Raw genomic sequence first — 21,858 nt, 5'->3', positions numbered from 1 at the left:
ATTAAGCCTGAAGGATTTCTGGTGAGCAAAAGAAAAGTCCACAACTTGAAAGAACTCGACTATATACTCAGGAACTAGTTCCTGAGCCTAAAAAGCAGAGTTGTGCTTTAGAGAATATCCTGTGAGAATAGGACTCACACACCCAGGGATCGTAATAGTGAGGCAGTGATTCAAGCATAGACACCACAATACCGTTCCCAAAACATTCATCTGGGGTGGCTATTAGAAACCATCATAAAAACTCTGGTATGCACACCAAGGCTTTTTTGTTCTTTTTTTGCAATTTAACAGGGAGAAAAAACAAGTTACATTGTGGTTCTCCGGTATTAATATCTTGTATAGATTCACATGATTGAATCTTCCCTGTCGTCATGGTGTCCCACGGTAAAATTATTAAAAGCCAGTGCTAAGGCCTTAGCATTAATCTCCACTGTCAAACCAATACACATTGTCCTCACAAACAAAATATGGTGGAGGTGGCATACAAATCTTCTGCACATCCATAGTTGTTGGGTATGTCAGTGCCATACAATGTAACATGTGCTCAAATTGTCCAGAAACACCATGCCACATGACTAGAGTAAAGCACACAAGAAAAAGAGACAAAACTCAACCATATAGTTCAAACACATGAATGAGCCCAGAGCACTACAAGAGTATTTTTGTTGGTCTGCTGATTAAGCAGGTCCAATTTTATTGTTGATGAATTTCAAAGGTCCAGCAGTGACTGTGTTATTCGTTCATAACTGAATTTTCTTCTTCTGCAGCCACAGAAGCAACTACCCTCTTGGTCTTTGAGAGTTTTGGCAGAAAAGGTACTGCAGTATTGCAGTCTTTGGGTTTATGAAGTGGATACAGGCAACAGAGGCACTCCTTGTTGGGATCCTCAGAATATAGCCTGGATATTCAACAAGTCTTACAAGGCCTGAACAGACTTTTGTTTATACTCACATTCTGTTAAAATGTAGTCAGAAAACATTCCCAGGCTGTACCTTACATTTTCTCTGGATGACTTGAGACGAACTGAAGAATGTAATGTCAAAAAGGTGATTAGAGAAAGACTGCGACTGAGCAGAGCTCAGGGAGACTCCCTATCACACGACATTTTGCTAGACATCTGTGGGGTTGTTGGTGGCTCTGCTAGGGTTGAGTGCTTCTGGGTCTGAGCTCTGATTGGTTGAAGTTTGGATGCTATAAAACATTGAGAATAGGCAATCAATATGTATTGATTTGACAATGGGAGATTAATGCTGAGGCCTTAGCACTGTTTTTAATACTGTTACCGTGGGATTCTCACATGCTTGAATCTTCCCCGTTGTCATGGTGGATCTGAAAAAGATATAATACTGGAGAAACGTGGGATCTCTGCCAGTGTTGATATGGAAGCCTGTATTAGATCACTTAAGAGTTGGTAATGTCCATAGATAAAGAATTACATACATCATCCTGCGACTCAATAGCAAGTTTAGTGTCATTGTCACGAAAGATCACAATACTTGTATACAAGAGGGGAGAAGATGTGGCCTAAGGGCTAGGGCGGTCGACCTCGAAGCTGAGGAACCCCGGTTCGAGTCTCGGTAGGGACACTCAACCTCCTGTGATTCTTGGCAAATCACTAAATCTCCCTAGTGCAAAGTAAGAAGCCAGTTTGTGCTAGCTTTATCTCTTATACCCTTAAGGAGTCCACCCCTTTACCGTGAAACCTCATGAGAATACAAATGATAACTACATAAAAGAAACATAAGCCAGACAACATGGCTAGAACACTCGGAATCAAGGGTTGAAAGGAGTTAAAACCTGTCCAAACAAACTCTTATATCCAGCATATACAGATCTTGTTATATCCAATAGCTCAGTATTTTTTCCCTCAATTACACTATACTTATGAATACATCAACCGCAATTCAAAATGATACAAACTTGAAGAACTTACCGCTTCTTTAATAATTTCAAATCGTTTCTCGTCGATCTCAAAGGCCGCCATTTTCTCTATTATTTTCTTAAGCAAAATGTGTTGCTTGTCACTATACCCTTTAACAGAGAGCTATAGAAAACAAACATAAATTGAATTTACAGGAATATGTATATTTCGGTTAAATATGTTATATTTCAAGTCTGTAATCAAATCCTAAAAATTTAAACAGAAAAGATCTAGCTTTTTTAATTACAAAAGAGAAGCATAATCCCTGAAGTTCTGAAGATACAAGTGAATGAAGATTTAAGTGGCACATACATCTTCCGTATGCCTTTATGGATATCTGGACTTTCACTCAGATTTTATACAGAGTAAATTCACAGTAAATTATACACAATTGTTTTTTTCAAGTGAACCACAATTTCTTCATGCTGGTGTTTCAAACACAACATAAATGCATACTAATGCAAAGAACATACTGATTCGCTAAATCAACACTACTTCCATGCTGGTATTACCACACTAAACATCTCAATCTCCATGTCAAAGAAGTTATGTTAGTTTGTGAGGTAGTACTTTTTAGTGAAATGTATGCCACTGTCCTGGACCACTGGCAGAGAGTTGATCATACACACAGACCCTTGCTGTTGTATCACAAATGGCCAAGTGTTTACCAACCTATGCAGTTGTGAACAAGTTAATATAGGTAATGAAGAAGGTGGTTAATGACAGAGCAGTGAAAGAACATTTTGTCTTACTCTAAAGAGCTCCTAGACCTACCTCTTAACAAAGCTGGTAGGTAAAAACATCACTAATTGAACAAGCATTGAAAATGCAACAGGTCTCGCCTTTGGTTAAGTTAAAGCCATTTGCTTTGCTAATGGTATTGTATAGCAAAGCATTTGCATCTGCTGTTTATGGGCTAGGGGATTAAGAAAATGACATTTTAATTTTCATTTTACCAGTCAGTTGGGTGAGTGTCCTTAGGTTCATATCTGGCCTCACCTGTTTCACACAATAAAATCTGTTGACATAAGGAGGCATTTAACGTAATTTGCCTAAACTTTTTGGTTGTTCTCTGCATGGTGGCCAGACATACCAGCTGCCACCCGCATTGCTTTCTCATCTCATTGGTTGGGTATGCAGACCCCACAGACAAAAAAACAACAACATATGTTTAAGAGTGTGCTTTAAGGCTCCATGTCACTTTAGATTGTGCAGGTGTGGGGAGATGTTTGACAAACACCAATATACCATAGTTACAGACAACTTGATAGACTGTCTCACATCACAGGCAGATCACTAAAATATTCACGTGCAACACTTCTGCTTCTCAGCAATGGTGGCACTGCTCTGCACTTTGAGGGTACCCTAATGCGATACATTACTACACAAATAAAGCAACAAAATCCCTTATTTAGATTTATATAACTTTTAAGAGTCTCTTGGGGCTGCTGGGGACTCAACATGATTGGAGGCAGACTCAATTTTTACCTGGGTTTTGATACGTTTTCGGAACTTAGAGGGATCTGATATGGACAAAGGTCAAAAAGGAGAGATTTCTCGGTTCCAGCTGTGTATTCAGACTGAACAAAGCTTGGGCTGTGGAGTTGAAAGCAGTCTGGTCGTCTAAAGAACGGGTTAGAGAACCCGGAGCAAATAGCATTGCTAAAGTCCAGATGGGAATGGATAATTTATATGCTACAACTACTCTATGGGTAAAGAGAAAAAAAAGGGAAGCTACAGCCTAATCCCCGCATATACAAACAGAGAGATGTAGTGACTGCAGAAATCTGATGGTTGAGAGACCGATTTTGATCAAGGAGGGGGTCAAGTTTCCAAAACATATACACTGGAGGGGATCTGGGCCCCTAGACTGGGGCTAAATCATGTTGACACAACAACCTATAACTTTTTGCTCCAGGGAACACTACTTATCCATTAGAAATTAAACTGACCCCGATAGCTAGTCATCCTCCTATCAACTGTGCAGTGCCTAGGTGCAACTGTTTGTAGTGCCATACAAGCCTCCTCGTTGATACACTCTTTCGGCATTGTCCATTACAATCCTTTGAGCACACATTTAATGATAATTACCACGTTAAAAATGTAAACAATGAACAACTTAAGCATGGCGCGATCATGCCATCACCCAACGCAAAGCTGCGGGACCCTGAAAGGGATGATACCACCAGGTAGATATTTGAACCCATGACCCTCGTGTTGGAAATAGATCCGCCTTCTCTGAGGTCTCATCCCTCTGAGCCATCTCACTAGATTCTTGAAATGGTTACAGTGTAGAGCCGCGATTTGCTCAGTGGCCAACGCTCCTCACTGCCTGGGCAGTAACCTAGCAGGCAAGTGATGGCGCTTCTGCTGCTGGGGCGACGGTGCTGCGCTGGGGGGAGAATAGCAAACACCCATACCCCCTCCACCCCCACCCCTCAGCTAGATCAGATTCTCCTTCTCCCACCATCTACCCCATACGCATTTTCTATTAAAGATTGTAGGCACTATAATATATCATCCATGGATAGTTCGCCCACATACACTCTACAGCCCCTCAAGACCTATCCAATTCCGTGTAGAGCCGCCTTTTGCTCAGTGTCCAACGCTCCTCACTGCCTGGGCAGTAACATAACAGGCCAGTGACGGCGCTTCTGCTGCTGGGGCGACAGGCAGGATACATGCACAGGCAGGATACATGCACGGGCACGCATCCATATTAGCACTGTTTAAGGTACTCGAGGCGTCAGGTAATCACCGTAACGCCTTCTCAACTTCTCTGGCCACGTTGTTAGCAGAGAGGATTAGAAAAAAATGTGTTTGTCTTCCTCCTCATCCAAATTCGGAACGGAGCGGCAGATTATGCTAGGTGGGAAATTAAACAATTTATCTTGAGGCCATTTCAGAGCGTGTGCAGAAAAGCCGTGACAAGTGAAGTATTCTGGTGCGGCTTTGTGGTGAAAGTATGTAATTGCCTACACAGCTCCTGTGCTGCCTCCTCACACGCAAATCCCCTTCTGAAGATAACTTTCTGCCTGCGTTATTATTAGGCTTGCCTGAGATCGAAGTCTTGGAGAAGGGAGAGGCTGGAAATGGGGTGCAGAAAGCAATAAAAAGCAGTAAGTGATTTCCAGGGCTTAAGGGGGCGTTCGCTCATTATCGGGTTATCTGGCGCTTTCAAATTGCTTCTAAAAGGGTCAAAAAAGAGTGGGAAGCCAACCAGAACAAGCGCTCGCGTCGAATTTTCTCTTCCTGCTGACGTAAAAGGTTTATTATCTTCTTTATGGGGCCATCTGTTTGTACCCATAAAGAAGATAAACCTTTTACGCCAGCAGTAAGTCGGTGCAGTCCATCCGAATGGGACGGACTACAAAGAGAAAAGTGTACGTCAGAGGACGCTCTTTTCTAATGGCTGGCCACTGTTTACCCTAAACGGTGACGCCAGCCAATGGAAAAGAGGGGCGGGGCTTAAAGCCCGCTAGTCAAACATCCTCAATCTCATTAGATCTCACCAGCGAGACTGAGCATGCGCAGCCATCGCAGGTTTCGACCTAAAAAGGAACATGAAGAAAAAGAAACATGACTAAGAGCTACGTAACAGCAGAACCATGAATAGACAGAAGCAGGGCCTACAATGTTCCGATTGGTAGTAATGCAAAAAGCCTGCTGCCTGGCTAATACTACCTAACAATCTATATGCACACTTTCCTCCATATAGCTTAATTCTTTGCACCAATATATTTTACTTTTCCCACATAAGCATTAATCTTTTTTAGTTTAGTAGTGTAAATAAAAACAAGAAATCAATCTGCAATTTCCATTTTCTACACTGCCTTAACACAAACCCTTGTCCAAATAGAATATATATTATAAAAAATAACCAATATAGTCACACTTTGAATCCAGTAACATGAATACTTATGAGTCTTTGTAACAATATCAGTAGTTATTGGAATTACATGATCAGTCGGAGAAACCTCAAGAATTGCGTTTTCAAAAACTATAGCAGAGCCATCGCACTAGCATTAGAGTTTAGAAATGCAGAATCCACTATAGATAATATTAGTCTTAATTCATGCTTTAATGAGTTCCTTGTTAATAGACAAGCATATTCCAGTTACATTTCACCACTAATAGTGCGTAATGGAGAATGAAACCTGTGCTTTTTACTTTTGTACACTTAGCACTATCACCAAGTAGATAGACCCAGTCGCTATAAAAGGAGTGCATCGTTGGCAAGATTTATACAGATCTATTTATAGCATGGTTTGGTTAGAATTTAGTAGCTAAGGAGAAATAGTTTAGCTGACAATGGAAATATAACTATGTTTTGAGGACAACCTATATAGGACAACCGTAAAAAAGTGGACACCCAAACTGCCTCAACCCTCAGCGCCCTGGTACTCTGAGGAACTTTGAGCTAAAAATTGGCCTGTAAGCAATTAGAACGGGCTTGGCGGAGAAGGTATGCATGTGCTCACAACGAAATGTATGGACACCGCATTACCATCTATAAACAGCTACTACTAGAAGCCAAAAGAAAGTTTTTCACAATGCAAATAGCATTAGCCAAATCCAACTCGAAAGAACTTTTTAAAACTATTAAAAAAAATTGCCACCCTTAATATCCCCAAGAGCCAGAGCAATCCTGAACTCTGTGATAAAGTCGCCAACTTTTTTTAAACAAAAAGTAGAAATCATCTTCTCCTCGTTTACCCAAGCGGACAAAAGGGCACAAGTGCGGCTGTATATCGACTGACTCGACAATCCCTGCTCTCTATCGGTTTTAAAACAATTTATACCCCTGGAGATACCAGAAACTATTAAACTTCTGAATTCAATTTGCTCTGGATTCTATGTCAGGACCGGAGGCTCGGATTATGCTTTTCTCTCTTCGCTTTAATTTCATAAACAAACACAGCAGCCAGAAAAGCAATGTAAAGGTCTTTTTTCTTTCCAAAACAAAGAAAAACGCCATAAACTAATGAACTATAACACATCATTGTCCATGAACAACAAGTCCCATGAATCCCTGTGAACATCGCCGCATAGTCCTTTCACACTGTCCATGGCATCCCAGTGAAAAGGTCCTCCATCTTATGCAGCCCTCCTCTTTCTTCGCTGCTGCAGCCTGAGTTAAGTGCTGTTTTTTCCTTCTTTTGAGTACTGTGTGTTTTTGTTAACTATTGGGCTGGTTCTTGGCGGGAATGTAGGGTGTATGCTGCCTGTCGGTGTTTTCTCTTTACAGATTCCCCTCTTGACCGCGGGAGCATTTCGAGCTCTTTACCCGGTTGGCCCGCTTGCGGTGGCGCTGTCTGCCCGCCAGGGTGCGCCTGTACGCCTCGTTGCTCCCGGCCCGAGTCTCCTGGCTGAGGAGATCGCGCTGAGAGAATCGAGAGCGTCGGAGCTTGTCCCCTGCCGCTACACCTTCAACGCCCCCCCCCCCCCCCGGGGGTCTGTATTCACACCGCGAATGTTTGGACGCCCGCTGGGCAGGATTTAGCAAGTACACTTGAGCGCCTGCGGGCGTTTTTTTGCAGCTGACCACACACTTAACAGCGCGCAGGGTGGTGGCTGGCCCGGTCCGTGTGGAGGGCCTGCGTGCTTAGGGAGGTTGTGTACGCCCCCAACTGCGGCCTGTCCGCGTTTGAAAGCTTGCAGTCTCTGTGTCTGCCCAAATTTTCTCAGGCATTCCTAGCCTGTAACCCCACTCACCAGGGTTGTGTTGGTGTTGATTTGTCATTGGTGTTTGGTGTGTCTCTGTCAGTAGGTCTGTTAGGGTCCTGGGCAGGATGGAGCAAGATGATTATTATGAGGAAGAGGAGTCCACCCAGTACTTACCTCTTGACGATGATTTCTTTGAGGCGGTGGATAGCTCCATATATAGGTGTGTTAATGAGGTGGTTGCCCCTATGGAAGAGCGCCTTTTGAACCGCATTGTTGCAGAGTGCGCCAAACTGGCACGGGGTTCCCCAGGGGTCCTTCCCCCTGCCCCGGCAGGGGGTCCCCCTCCCCCTAAGAAAGTTTGTGGGGAAGGTGCTGCAGAGGGGGCACAGGGGGTGGAAACTGACGCCTTTGAACGCTTAAAAAGTGCCTTCTTGGCGAAATCCGTCCCACCTGTGGCGGCCCCCCGTCAGCAACTGGACCCGGCAATATCCACGGCACCTCCTTCCCCGTCGCACGACGGAGGTTCGCAAACGGATGATGAGGGGTCCCTGGGCACCAGGGGACAAGGTGGCCAAGTTTGTGGCGGGGCGCCTCCGTAAGCCCCTTGAGAAGGAGGCACGGGGATGTCTCCGGGCGGAGTGCCCACGTCCGACGCTGGAGGGGAAGGTAGCTCTAACTCCAGAGTTGGAATCCAAAATGGCCACCTTCTTGGCAAAGTATGTCAAAGATCCACGGAAAGGGATTGATAGGTCCTGGCATTCATGCCAGGACAAGCTTCTCGACGACATTGGTCCTATGACGAAAATCCTGGACATGGCGGAGGCGGCGAAAGTTACTGGCTCGGTCATTTCCCCGAAGGTCTTGTCCAATTGGGCGCAGAGGGCCATAATTTTCATGGGAAACGCCAACTGCGCCCTCTCTACCGAGCGCAGGCGGTCCTTGCTGATAAAACTGGACCCAAAGCTCGGAGATCTAGCTTCTTCGGAAGCGGGGGCCGTAGCTCAGGGAGGCCTGTTCGGCGAGCCTTTTGTAAAGGAGCTGGGCAAATTTGTTGCCACCTTTACTTCGTTAGATAAAGCCCAATCTAACATTAAGAGGGTGTTCCAGACACGTTTCACCCAAGGGGCCGGGCGCGGGAGGGGGCGCGCGCCCGGCCGTGGTGGCCAGCAATCTGGCGGCAGGGGACAAGGCTCCGGATGGGGACAATACAATTCCTCGGCTAACTTCAATACCTTTTACCCAACCCGGGGGCAACGCTTCCGAGGCCGAGGCGGCTTCAAGAACAGTGCCGGAGGTGGCCAGTCAGGCGGTAAGTGTCTTACCTGCGGAGCAGGTTCGTATTGGGGGTCGTTTGGCGTCTTTTCTGACTGCATGGGGTCGACTGACATCAGACGAATGGGTCTTGCAGACAGTATAGGGGTTCCACATAGAGTTTTACGACCAGCCTATTCAGATGGCGACCCCGAGGCCCATTTCTTTTTCCGTTGCCGATGCCCAGTTGATCGACGAAGAGGTGGCCAGTCTCCTGGAGAAAGGAGCCATTTGTCGATCCACTCGGCACCCCAACGGTTTCCTCAGCAACGTCTTTTTGGTGGAAAAGACAGATGGTGGACGGCGCCCGGTAATAAACCTAAAAGAATTCAATGGTTGGTTGGTGTACCGCCACTTCAAAATGGAGGGGATTCACCTTCTTCGGGATGTCCTCCTGCCGCGCGATTGGATGGTCAGATTAGACCTCAAGGACGCGTATTTGGTGGTGCCGATCCATCCTCCCCATCGACTGTTCCTTCCGTTTCTCTGGCGAGGCCAGGTTTACGAATTTGTCGCTCTTCCTTTCGGTCTGTCTTCAGCACCTTGGTGTTTCACGAAGGTGCTTCATCCGGTGGTGGAGGCTTTGAGAGGACAGGGAATAAGGATGATTGTGTACTTAGACGACATCCTTCTTATGGCACAGTGTCCCCAGAAGCTAACAGGCCAGTTACAGTGTACGGTGTCCCTGCTGGAAAGCCTGGGCTTTGTCATCAACGGGTCGAAATCGGTCCTCTGCCCAACCCAGAGCCTGATTTTTCTCGGGTTCGTCGTGGACTCGGTCCAGGCTTCCTTGAGTCTTCCGCCCTGGAAGGTGAAAAAAATTCGGCACGTCCTGCGTCAAACGATTTCCAGGCCGCGGACCTCACTGAGACAGCTGGCCCGGGTGGTGGGCCTCCTGTCGTCGTCCATCCAGGCGATTTTTCCTGGCCCATTGCATTATCGGGCCTTGCAGCGCCTGAAGGCGCACCACCTCCGGAGGGGTCTGTCCTACGACCAATCGGTGGAAGCAAAGGAGGAGATGGCTTGGTGGTTAGCACATATGGAGGCCTGGAACGGGCGTGCCATTTTCGGCTCTGCTCCGGACTTGGTCATAGAGTTGGACGCCAGCAGGTCCGGATGGGGTGCCTGTTGCGGAGAGTTCTCCACAGGCGGTGTTTGGTCATTAGAGGAGCAAAGGTTGCACATCAATTGCCTGGAGCTCCTGGCGGGCTCATTCGCCGTGCGCTGCTGGACCAGGCAGCAGGCGAGTGCTTGCGTTCTGCTGAAGATGGTCAATCGTCTGGGGGGCCCCCGGTCTCGGGCCTTGGCAGACCTAGCGAAGGACTTCTGGGAATACTGCCTGGCGCACCAGATTTCGGTGACGGCGGAGTACCTCCCGGGGCAGGCCAACCAAGTGGCGGATTGGCACTCGAGGCACCTGCGGGACTCCAGCCTGTGGAAGCCGGAAGCTCAAGTTTTCTAGTGGCTGAATGGCCTCTGGGGCCCGTTTTCGGTGGACCTCTTTGCGTCCCGCCTCGATCATCAGCTCCCGCGTTTCTTCAGCTGGAGGCCGGACCCCTTAGCGGAGGCCACGGATGCATTCCTTCAGGATTGGAGCCACGAGGCGGGATATGCCTTCCCCCGTTCTCGATGGTGGTGCGGATGGCGGCTCGGATCCGACTCCTGGGATCCGAAGTGGTGGCGGTGACGCCGTTTTGGAGGTCTCAAGTGTGGTTTCCAGTTCTTCTGGAACTTTCCTGGGATTTTCCAATCCTACTCCCCCTGCTTCCTCATCTTCTTCTGAACCCGGACGGGGAGCAACACCAGCTCATTCTTCAGGGTTCCCTCCGCCTCATGGCGTGGAGGCTTTCCGGAGACGTTGGTCGCTCCCGGGCCTTTCGGGACCGGCTCAGGACCTCTTGTCAAAGGCCTGGGCGGACAGTACAACAAAACGATACCGGTCCGCGTGGACCAAATGGCTGCGTTGGTGTCTTCGAAGGGATCTCGATCCCGTGGTCGCCGGAGTTGTTCCCATACTGAATTTCCTGGCTGAATTGGCTACGGATGGGTTGGGTTGGCTTACCGCTCTATCAATGCAATTCGTTCAGCGATCTCGGCGGGACATGGTTCAGTGGACGGTGCCCCGGTTGGGGGAACATCCGCTGATCTGTCGTCTCCTGCGGGGAATTCACCTTTCGTGGCCTCCTGAGCCGCGATACTCGGTCCTTTGGGACGTCAATTTAGTTTTAAACCTGTTTTTGTCCTGGCAACATAATAGGTATCTTTCTTTGAAAGAACTTTCCGCCAAGCTAGCCATGCTGTTGTGCTTAGTCTCTTGTCGTAGGGTGTCGGATGTGCGCGCCTTGGATATTACAGCGAGAGTTTTTTTTCCCCTGAGGGGGTTACGTTTTCTCTTGGTTGTCGAACCAAGTCAGCTTCAAGAACGATCTCGTACCCAGCGTTTACGGATGTGCCCAAGTTGTGTGTGGTAAATTGTCCGAAGTCCTATGAGGATATGACGCTTGAATTACACCCGCCGGGCGAGCGGCAACTTCTGATTGCCTTACGGAAACCGCACAAAGCAGTCTCCTCCCCCACAATTGCCAGGTGGGTGAGATGGGTCATGCAGGAGGCGGGTATTAATACAAAACAGTTTGGGGCACATTCGGCTAGGGGCGCAATGGCATCGAAGGCCTTCTCTCTGGGTGCCCGGTTGGAGGACCTCATGCGTGCCGCGGATTGGTCCTCTGATTCCACCTTCAAGAGGTTTTAATTTAAACCGGTGGTGGATGTGGAGCAGTTAGTGGTGAGGAAGCTTTGAATAAGCATAATCCGAGCCTTCGGTCCGGACATAGAATCGAAATTTGCCTAGCTCCGTAACGGTAAGTTTCAATTCTATTAAGGACTCGAAGGCGAGGATTATCCCTCCCGTTGCACTACTGGTGCGAACCCGCCCGTATGGAAGTAAGTAAACTAGTTTCGATTCGGTCTATGGTTACTTGCATTGTGTTGGCTTTGACAAGCATGCTGCGGTGTGGCCTTCTGTTTGTGGACAGATTAATTCCTCGCTGTTCTTTGTTTGCAGGCAATGATGGCTCGAAAAAAGATCAGTGACATACAGGCGTACCTTACGCGAAGAAAGAGGAGGGCTGCATAAGATGGAGGACCTTTTCACTGGGATGCCATGGACAGTGTGAAAGGACTATGCGGCGATGTTCACAGGGATTCATAGGACTTGTTGTTCATGGACAATGATGTGTTATAGTTCATTAGTTTATGGCGTTTTTTCTTTGTTTTGGAAAGAAAAAAGACCTTTACATTGCTTTTCTGGCTGCTGTGTTTGTTTATGAAATTAAAGCGAAGAGAGAAAAGCATAATCCTCGCCTCCAAGTCCTTAATAGAATTGAAACTTACCGTTACGGAGGTAGGCAAATTTCGATTTCCCACTGATTCCAGCCAGCGCTTGTTATTAAACAAATGCCAGAAGTTATCGGAACAGCACTTACACCCTGCTGAATGCTAGATTTAGCTCAGGCATATTTCCCAAAAAGTGGAAGAAGGCCTCTGTTCTTCCTTTGTTGAAGAAACAGACCTTGGACCCAAAAGATCCCAACAAATATAGACCAAGTTGACGGCTTCCATTCCCTGCCAAAATTCTGGAAAAAAGCATGAAGACCCAACTGAGTGCGTTTCTTCAGTCTAATAACTCCCTTGACCCATCTCAATATGGGTTTAGAGCAGACCACAGCACTGAGTTGACTCTAATTAAATCCACGGAGAAACTTAGAGAGGCCTTGGACAAGGAAGGCAATGCTGTACTGATCCAGTTGGATCTGTCCGCAGCCTTCGACACGGTCCATTACGAAGTGTTGATGGACCGGCTGTCTGACGTAGGAATAGAAGGATGAGCATGGAAACTCCTGCAATCATTTCTATCCGATAGATTTCAAACAGTGAACTTGGACGGTAATATGTCAAAACCATTCTCCCTTCCATGTGGAGTGCCACAGGGCTCGTCACTCAGTTCGACACTTTTAAATATCTATATGGCAGCCCTGGCATTAGTCATTAGATCCTTTGCTTCCAAATCACCTGCTATGCTGACGACACTCAAATAGTGTTGTCATTGACTGAGGGGGTGGAAAAGGAAACATGGGCAAGTTTCCACGACTGTCTGGGTGCCATCTCTGGCTGGATGTCCTCCCAACTGTCTAAAACTAAACTCTAGCAAGACAGAGGTCATAAACTTTAGAAACAATCCACTTGTGTGGACACCCGAATGGTGGCCGGAAGACCTTGGACCCTGCCCCTTACCCACTAAATAAGCAAAAAAACGTGGGGTATTGGTGGACAATAAACTCACTATGGGTGACCAAATAAGTATGGTGATTTCGGCCTGCTTTTTGGCAACAAGAATCCCAAGAAAAATTATGTTTTTTCTCACTGAAAACAACCTTAAGACAGAGGCAATGGCCCTTATAATGTCACGCCTTGACTACTGCAATGGCTTATATCTTAATGCCCAAAAACAACATATCAATCGGCTTCAACTTGCCCAAAATGCAGCAGCCAAATTGCTGTCAGGGACTCTGAAATTTGTCTCTGTAAAGGAGAAACTTAGGCAACTTCATTGGCTCCCGGTTAAACAAAGAGTACGATTTAAGGCACTTTGTGCCTTCTTCAAGGCCATCAACGGAGCAGGACCTGATTTCCTAAGGTGTACATTTCAATGGGACGTCCCTGGAAGAATGTTACTTTCTACAGGAGCTAAGTTCTACTCCCCTCATTCAAAAAAGTCAATTTTGAAAGGCAGGAGCTTTATCACTTGTGCTTTTAGGGCATGGAATGATCTTCCTTTTCATCTCAGGAACGCCACGGATCTCCTTTCCCTTAGAAAAGGGTTGAAGACATGGCTTTTTCCCAGTAGTACACATCTTTATGTTCCCCAGCCGGCAGTTCTTTGCGCCAATTACTGCATGGCGGATCCCCCCCTATCCCAAAGCTCCAGAAATACGTGCAAGTTTTGCGGTCTCCAGGGCAATTTTCTAAAGCAGGCTGTCAGAGTGCTGCTTTTCGAGTAGATTTGTTGCCGTTAGAGTAGCTTTTCTTCTCAAGCGGCGGCAACATCAACCTGACTGGCTGCGCACTCTTGCGCACCACATGGTGCCGTTTGCACTGATCTGTCAGTGCTACTGGCTAAATTGCATATGTACATGAGTTCTGCCCAACCCTAGTTGGTATCCTTCTCTTGCGTCATGGGAGCATTGCAAGTACAACAAATGTATGATTGGTGGAGTCAATTGAGCATGCACTAGGAGCAAACAAGAAAGTAATATGCTAGAGTTTATGAATGCTTGTTCTTTTTTTATAACACTAAATGTTTAAAAGTTCAAACCGGTCTATTAAAATTCAAAACACATTTTTTGTTTGCTTGTGAATTAAATTTCAGGTTTGCAAAGACTAGGATCAGGCCCTACAGGGGCAGAGGGGCGCCATATCAGAAGGAACATATACATTAGCCATATCAAATGGCCATATCTTAAGGCTAGGAGCAATATGCACCACCAGCTGTACTGCAAGTCTTTAAAGTGCCTAGCTGTATCCTTCTTCTCCGCCAGATGATGTGAAAAAGATATCACATTATTAACTGAACATGGATGCAGGCTGATGTTTTTTGATAGAGTACAGTGACCTAACCTCAACCATCAGCTCTTGAACAGGGTCTGGTGGAGGATTTCCTGAAAGTTGCCAGAACCATGACTGCCAAGCGTGACATCGCACAGAAATGGGGGGCAGCGGAACTTCCTACTCTGGCACAATGGTGCAGAAACATGGACACACTTATGGTAACAGAAAGGGCAGTATACAAAGCAAGAGCTAACCCACGTAAATGGAATAAAATATGGCAACCCTGGAACACACAGGGGGGACATATGTAACCCATTATCTGAGGATGAAGTAGATAGCTCGGAGGATGAAGAGGGAGAAAACTGATTAATTTACATACCTAACCGGGGGTATGCCTTAAAACAGGTGATACTTTGACTACTGTTTAGACTAGGATTGTGGACCACCCGGGTGGGGAATGGGTGCCCGTAACCCACAATACTAAGAGGCCTAGCAGGCTAAACTGTAAGAGATATGAAACCTAAGTAGAGGTGTGAACTTTTGATGAGCCACAAGTTGAGTTGTTGTTACTATAAAAAAGAAAAGCAAGATGATAACAGATATACGTCATAAACTGTTCCACAACCGGATGCTTGTATAAACACACAGACACTGAGAACCATGTGACAGTAATAGCCGGCCTCAGGGTTGTAGGCGTAAAATGTATGATGTTTGAACTTCAATAAAATCTTGCATTTAAAAAAAAAAAAAATTGCCAGAACATTAACAATGCAAGAGAAAAGACCTAGGTGTTGAAAGGTCTGATCGTCAGGAATCATGCACTCATGCGGAGCAATGTGAAGGAGAGGTGCTGCACTCTTTCCCTCCAAGGAAATGTGATGTATTCTGTGGGAAAGATGGATGTAGCTTTCTTGAGGAGTTACAGCATATTTTTAAAAACCTGACCTCATGCGCCAGGCCAGTTACAAGGACAACAGCACACACAAGGCTCGTCTATGTAGAACCCTCTGTTTGAGGGATTGGCATGAAGCGTACAACAATGCCCCCATACAGTTCAAGCTAAAAACTATCTCCTAGGGATCAAGGCCATCTGGGCAGCCAAGATGTGAACTGATCACACTTGCTCTTTAGATGAGCTGCAAAGTCAGCCATGCGTGGTCCTCTTAAAGCTGAGCAGGCTGTTCAATCTGGTGGTGTTAATATTTGAAATGTGAGAGTCCATCAATATGAGCTATGTTTCAAAAGCCAGCAGAGACAATTGGAGTTGGAAGCACTCTGGGCCTCACCAAAGGTAGTAAGACTCAGAGTGGCAATGGGTTCTCCAATTAATCCCATAAGCCACTTTTGGAACCTTAGAAGATCGGACAAGGATGACCACTCTGTCGAGCAACTAGTTTCAGTGCTCCCCCAGACAGAGTTGAAGGAATGGATGAAGAACTTGGCATGGGACACAACACCCAAAGATTGTCACACTACAATGCTATCACTGTCTTGCTCATCAAGAAATTAACCACTGCCTCACCGATGGCAGTTATCGTCTCTGCTGGAGAGGAAACATTTTCTCAACAGGAGCCCAGAATGGTCCTTATAAGCTGAATTTTCTTAGATACAATCAAGATGATCTGAAGTAGTTCACTGAGAACCAGAGCACATATATGGTCCATAATGTCAAATTAACAACGTATTTTGCTGCCTCCTTTGACACTGCCTAAAATGATAAACATCAGTTAACTTTATTAGCTGTGCACTGTACAACCACTGAGAAGCTAAGGTATTTCCTGTGCTGGTCTGGGCGTGCTAAAGGAAGTAGCAAAGTGAGCATTCTGAGCTTCTGCATGGGGAGGAACTGGTGTCGAAGTCCAAGAGGCATATTGCGCTTGTCCTTATTTTGCAAGGACACAGAGGGAGGAAAAGGTCTGGATCCTCACAAGAGGTGATTGAAACAGAGGTGGCCTTAGAAGCTGTAAAGCACAGCTATTCTTCAAAAGTTAGAAGACCAATGAAAAGGAAGTTATCTGGGTACAGAGGTTGTATTGGATAAAAAGTCATTCCCCACAGGAACTAACTGGAGTTGGCCTCCAGAGATGGCAATGAGAGGGTGCCTGGTCCCCAGGGATGGATGCCAAAGGGATTGATGAACTTTGTAGCGTCCAATAGAGTGTTGTTTTGTAGTTCCTTCTGGATCTCTTCTACCAATTTGTTGAGTTAAGCATGCGTTCAGAAGAGATCTTGGATCTAGAGGACAGTCCTGCTTAAAAGACTGGTTGGCCGACCCTGGCAGGAACAGAAGTAGATGTCTATTTGGTACTCTGGCTTCATGTCATACAGGTTGACTGTCTGCAAATGACAAAACCAGAGTTCACTGTGCTTTTGCTTTGCCAATGAGGTCCCTGGACCTTTGCAGCTTCTGTGCACACATTTTCTATCCAAGTGACCTTATTCTCTTCTTGGGCATACCAGAAGGAAGGTGGTGTACCAGCTGAGATCCCGCCAAAGTTTAAGCCTCTACATGTGCCCTCTCTTGCTTCTGTTTCCTTTTGTCCTCTCCAACCAAGCATACCACAACAATAACTTAGAGCTCGCTCTATCAGCAGCAAACTCCTCTGCCAGCACATAAGGTGTTAACACCCTCCAATAAAGATGCCAACTCCTTCTGACCTTCATACATGGTCCTTGCACCCATCAAAATCGTATCCAGGCTCAAATCTACCATAAGGAGAGTTAGACGTTCATGCTCAGCCAATCTGATTAGCCTTATTTCTAACTAACCAATCAACACTCTACCCAATCTGCACATCAAAAACTGCAGATCAGCCATTGTTAATGCAGCTGCCATATGACTACTACTCCTACATAATTTTTAAGACATCCTTGCCTCAACTTAAACCTGGTTTACACTGTCCTCTAACTCAATTTTTAAACCCAGGTAATTATAAGCGTTTGAGAAGTTTTGGCAAAGCTCACGAACTAGGTGAGTATAGCTATTACAGAGATTCCCTCTCTTGAAAATCTTTAAACTCACAATTTGGACCCATTTTTGCCTCTACCTATTAAGATTTGCATCACATCCTCTATACCACCAGACCTCAGATATTCAACCATCCACACAGAAAACAACACCTTTATTGGCAAACTCAGTCTCATGGTCATTCCCCTTACCTCATGCAACCAAATCATCCTTGGACATTCAATCTCATTTTGCAGCAAACTAATGACACCCACATAACTAATTTTAAAACATTCCTCAGTTTGAACTATCTGCTCTACCACCACACTATTCACACATATAACAAAGGTGCAATATGTGATCTAATGATCTCTAATTTTGACTGTTAAGAATTCTGGCCTAATCATATGCACTGGTCTAATCATTTGATCACTCCCTATGATCTTTCAGTATCCATTTAACTACCTCTACAACGCCCAATCCATGGAAGTAAAAAAAATAAAAATCCATCTCCTGAGAGACAAAAACACTCTTGGTAAAGAAGATTTGCTACTATTACAGTATATGTCTCTTTAAGCCACCACATCAGGGAATTCAAAGACCTATTCATTATGTTAATGACACATTTGTAAACACACTTGCCAAACCTAAATTCAAATCAACCCAACAGATAGCATTCTGGATCAACAAATATTTCAATATCTATTAGAACAGATTTGTCTTACCTGTTGTGATCCCTTCAATTAAGTTTATTGAATGGGTTTAGAACCATAATGTAGGGTCAAACAGAACTTTAAAAAGGGGGGGTCATAAAAGGTTAATAGGGTGATATTGTGTGGAGGGATGTAGGTTGGGGAATTAGTTACAGAATCACCTGGTCACAAAAGGTAGAAATAGTGCATGGCTGGAAGGGCAAACTGGCCTGCTGTGAGATGAAAAGGGTGGCAACCAAACTTCTCAATATTATGGTAAGTGGCGGAAGTGACTGGTCACATGCATTATGAGGAGGAAGGTCACAGGTTTAACAAAATTAAAATGGGGTGGTACAAAAAATATTACTTAGAGCGGACGTCGTACATCTCAGAGGACCATTTGTTAGAAAATCAGTGTCAGTTTATAGGGGTAAGAAAATAGTAATTTGGATGTCATATTGGCTACACAACTGGATTCAGAGGTGTAGCAATACCACTAAAAAAATCAATAACATTTCACTTAGAACACACCAGGAAAGATAATATGCAGCAGCATCAGGCACACAGGGGTAGCAAGCCTTGCTCATTACTGTGTATATTCCACTGAGCCTGCAGGCTGATAAACTGCACACTTTTGGGACACTAATCGTCTACCAGGTACTGTGTTCCTGGGAGGCGTTTTTACACCCTTATTGAAAGAACAAACCGATAGATCACACAGGGCCTCACATATAGGCCCCATAGTACCAGATAAGTGGGATTTGTGAGGGTGATAAGCTTAATATATACCTGGAGGAAACTTAATAGTACAGATGAATATTACTCCTTTTATTTAGGAGGGAATACCAAATATTCCATACTATTTTTTGCACCGACTACACACCTACATACGCTTACAAAAAGCCCACTATCTAGCTAGAGGGATTTCTAACCATTCCTCCCTAATGATAAGAGTTGAGGGGAACCAGGAAAAGCTAAAACTTGTGTGGAAACTTCAGGTCCCAAAGGTGGAGGACAAACTCCATGCGGTTTTGAAACATTACTTTGAGAAACATAAAAGCATAGTGCACAGGTGGTGTATGAAGCATATAAATTCATAGTTGAAGCTAAACCGAGAACTTGAGCAACATACTCCACTTTGAAAAATTTCATCTGTGTCAGCCACATAGTGGAAGGACAAGGTACTGCAGGCCAAATGGTGGAAATGGAGACGATTATTGACGAAAAGCACAAAACCATCACCTAGAAAAGCAGACTACATGAAGCAAGGACTAAAGCCAGAAAATTCATAGAATCGTTGAGCAGAAGAAAAGGACATTTAAGTACAGATGACAGTTTAGTCATTAAAGGTAACTGCAGCACACCTTGAGTCCTTCTACACGTCTAGGATCAGCTAAGATTTATAATTAGATGAGTTTATTGAGTTTGCCTGACCAGAAGTCTGATTGCAGAACAGAGTCAGTGACTTGAGGAAACAATCATCATAGATGTATTAAGGATGGCGATCTCCCAACTGCAATCTGGAAAAACATGAGGTATGAATGATCTACTGACAGACATTTACAAAAGGAAATCTCTACTGATCCTATTAAGAGGATGGAACCGAACGGCAAGACTACCATGCCCCTACGGTAGGAATGTAAACATTTTAAATATCTGGAAAGGTGTGGGTCCACTAGTCCACACAAATTGTATACAAATAAAAGTCACCCTGAGCACACAAAAAGTCTTTTATATTGTCCAGATATCCAACAAACTCTTGATCCAAGTTAAGGTTCAAATTCGTTATTCAAATAGGTCACGTCTCCAATGCAGCCAGGTAGTAGTTTCAAAACACAGCTTGATCTTAAGTTCTAATTGCAGAAAAACAGCCAACACGTGTTTCGTCGTGCAGTATAATGCACAGTAGACTTCTTCAGGGCCTATAATCCAAATCTGCCTGCTTGTACGTTTTCCGTAAAATACATACGGTAGGATACCCAAGCTGAAGAAAACAAGACTCCAAAGTCCTTATAACTAGCCAAATCCTTCTTTGTAAGTACGTGAACCCCTATTAGAAAATATCTCAAGTACAACTGTTCTTATCAAAACTGTAATCCTGAATCTATATTTTGATAAATACGTGGCTAAGTACAGCAAACGATTGCAAAACGTCCGAGTCAAGTAGAATTAGAAAATGTAATATACGGTAAGGAAATCACGAGTTCGTGACCGGTCAGGATTACCGCGTGCCGATAATCTCTAGCTCTCGGTGGCGTACAGTGTAATCCTCAGCCAATTTTGGCGTGCAAAACTTTCAACGTGCTTCGTCTCGTTGCGCTGCAACTATAACTAATTCACGAGGGGAACCGTTTTGGGTTCCACAAAGCTGCACAGCCCTTTGAAGCTTGAATCAAATTCATATATTTGTCCATCCTTATTTGCTAGTTTATCCAATCGTTTTTTCTGACTTTTCTTCACAGTTCAATTCATTTTATTCAATTAGTTTTGACATCCATTTCCAACAAACTCAAGAACATGGGGTGAATTTCATGCCATAATTTATTTTCAACAAGCCCAATGCATTTCGGAAAATATCACTCCCATCGTCAGGGGCATCTAAAAAGTACAAATAAAATATTACATTTAGTGTGATTATATCAACAAAATGTATTGCAATTACATAACATGGCATAACATGAGTATCGGAAAGAACCAAAGAAACCCGTCTTTACATCTAGCGTTCAGAACTAGTAACATTCCTGTGTTTAAACGTCACTTATATTAATACCATCTCGAATGCTAATGAGTAACGCCCCATTACAAAGTACGTCCCTTATCTTGGTTATAAGTACCACTATTCTTTAGCAAGAGCCATATGAGCCACCATCTCTAAAATGTGTTTAAACTTACCATGGCATACGCATGGATTTTACAACATCAAAAAGTCGCTTGCCGCATGCCTCTATTCATTTAAAAACAGTGCCTTCTTCTTTCCTAAACAGGTGCTGGCATTTGACCAGGTACTGCTTTCCTCTATCAATAAGATGGAGAAAAGTAAGAACTTCACCCATCAGAACATGAGTAAGAAGCTACGAGAGACAATTGGTTTGCTTAAAGATGACCCATCTATTGTCATCAAACAAGCAGATAAGGGCGGGGCAGTAGTCATCTGGCCCCGCCCGATGTACCTGGGAGAAGGTGAGAAACAAGTAAAGAACACCACTTGGTATCGCCCACTATCGGAGGATCCAACTAAAGACATTCAGGGACAAATTGCCAAAGTTTTAGATTATGGCAGAGAGAATGGCTTCTTGGGAAATAAGGAACACAACTACCTTCTTAAGAAATGTCCTAGGACTCCGGTCCTGTATCTTCTTCCGAAGATCCACAAGAGCATGCAAGAGCCCCTTGGCCGCCCCATAGTTTCGGGGTTCGACTCATGCCTAGAGCCGATCGCACAGTATGTGGACTTTTTTTTGAGTCAGGTAAAGTCATATTTGCGAGATACGACTGATTTTTTGGTTAAAGTTGAAGGAACCAGCTTTGATGTACAGTCTCAAATCATGGTGACGATGGACGTCACGTCGCTATATACTCAAATTCCCCAAGAAGAGGCTCTACAAGTGATGGAGATTTATCTTGACCAGAGAGAAAGACCACATCGGGTCCCCACTGCCTTTATCTTAGAATTGGCGGAAATAGCACTTAAGAAAAATTATTTCACCTTTAAT

General features: G+C 44.9%; 1 protein-coding gene across 2 annotated transcripts in view; it reads right to left on the bottom strand.

Moving 5' to 3' along the window:
* Positions 1–21,858, bottom strand: part of IDE (insulin degrading enzyme) — a 1,242,012-nt gene that overhangs the window by 376,399 nt on the left and 843,755 nt on the right. For both annotated transcript variants that reach the window (XM_078643408.1, XM_078643410.1), the window contains exon 16: positions 1,934–2,044. In XM_078643408.1, coding sequence (XP_078499534.1) covers positions 1,934–2,044 — 111 coding nt within the window. The remainder of the gene's footprint in view (positions 1–1,933; positions 2,045–21,858) is intronic.

This window comes from Lissotriton helveticus, chromosome 5_1, assembly GCF_964261635.1.
Source record: "Lissotriton helveticus chromosome 5_1, aLisHel1.1, whole genome shotgun sequence".
NCBI lineage: Eukaryota > Metazoa > Chordata > Amphibia > Caudata > Salamandridae > Lissotriton > Lissotriton helveticus.
The sequence above is the reverse complement of the archived record's forward strand: the minus strand, read 5'-3'. Positions and strand labels throughout refer to the sequence as shown.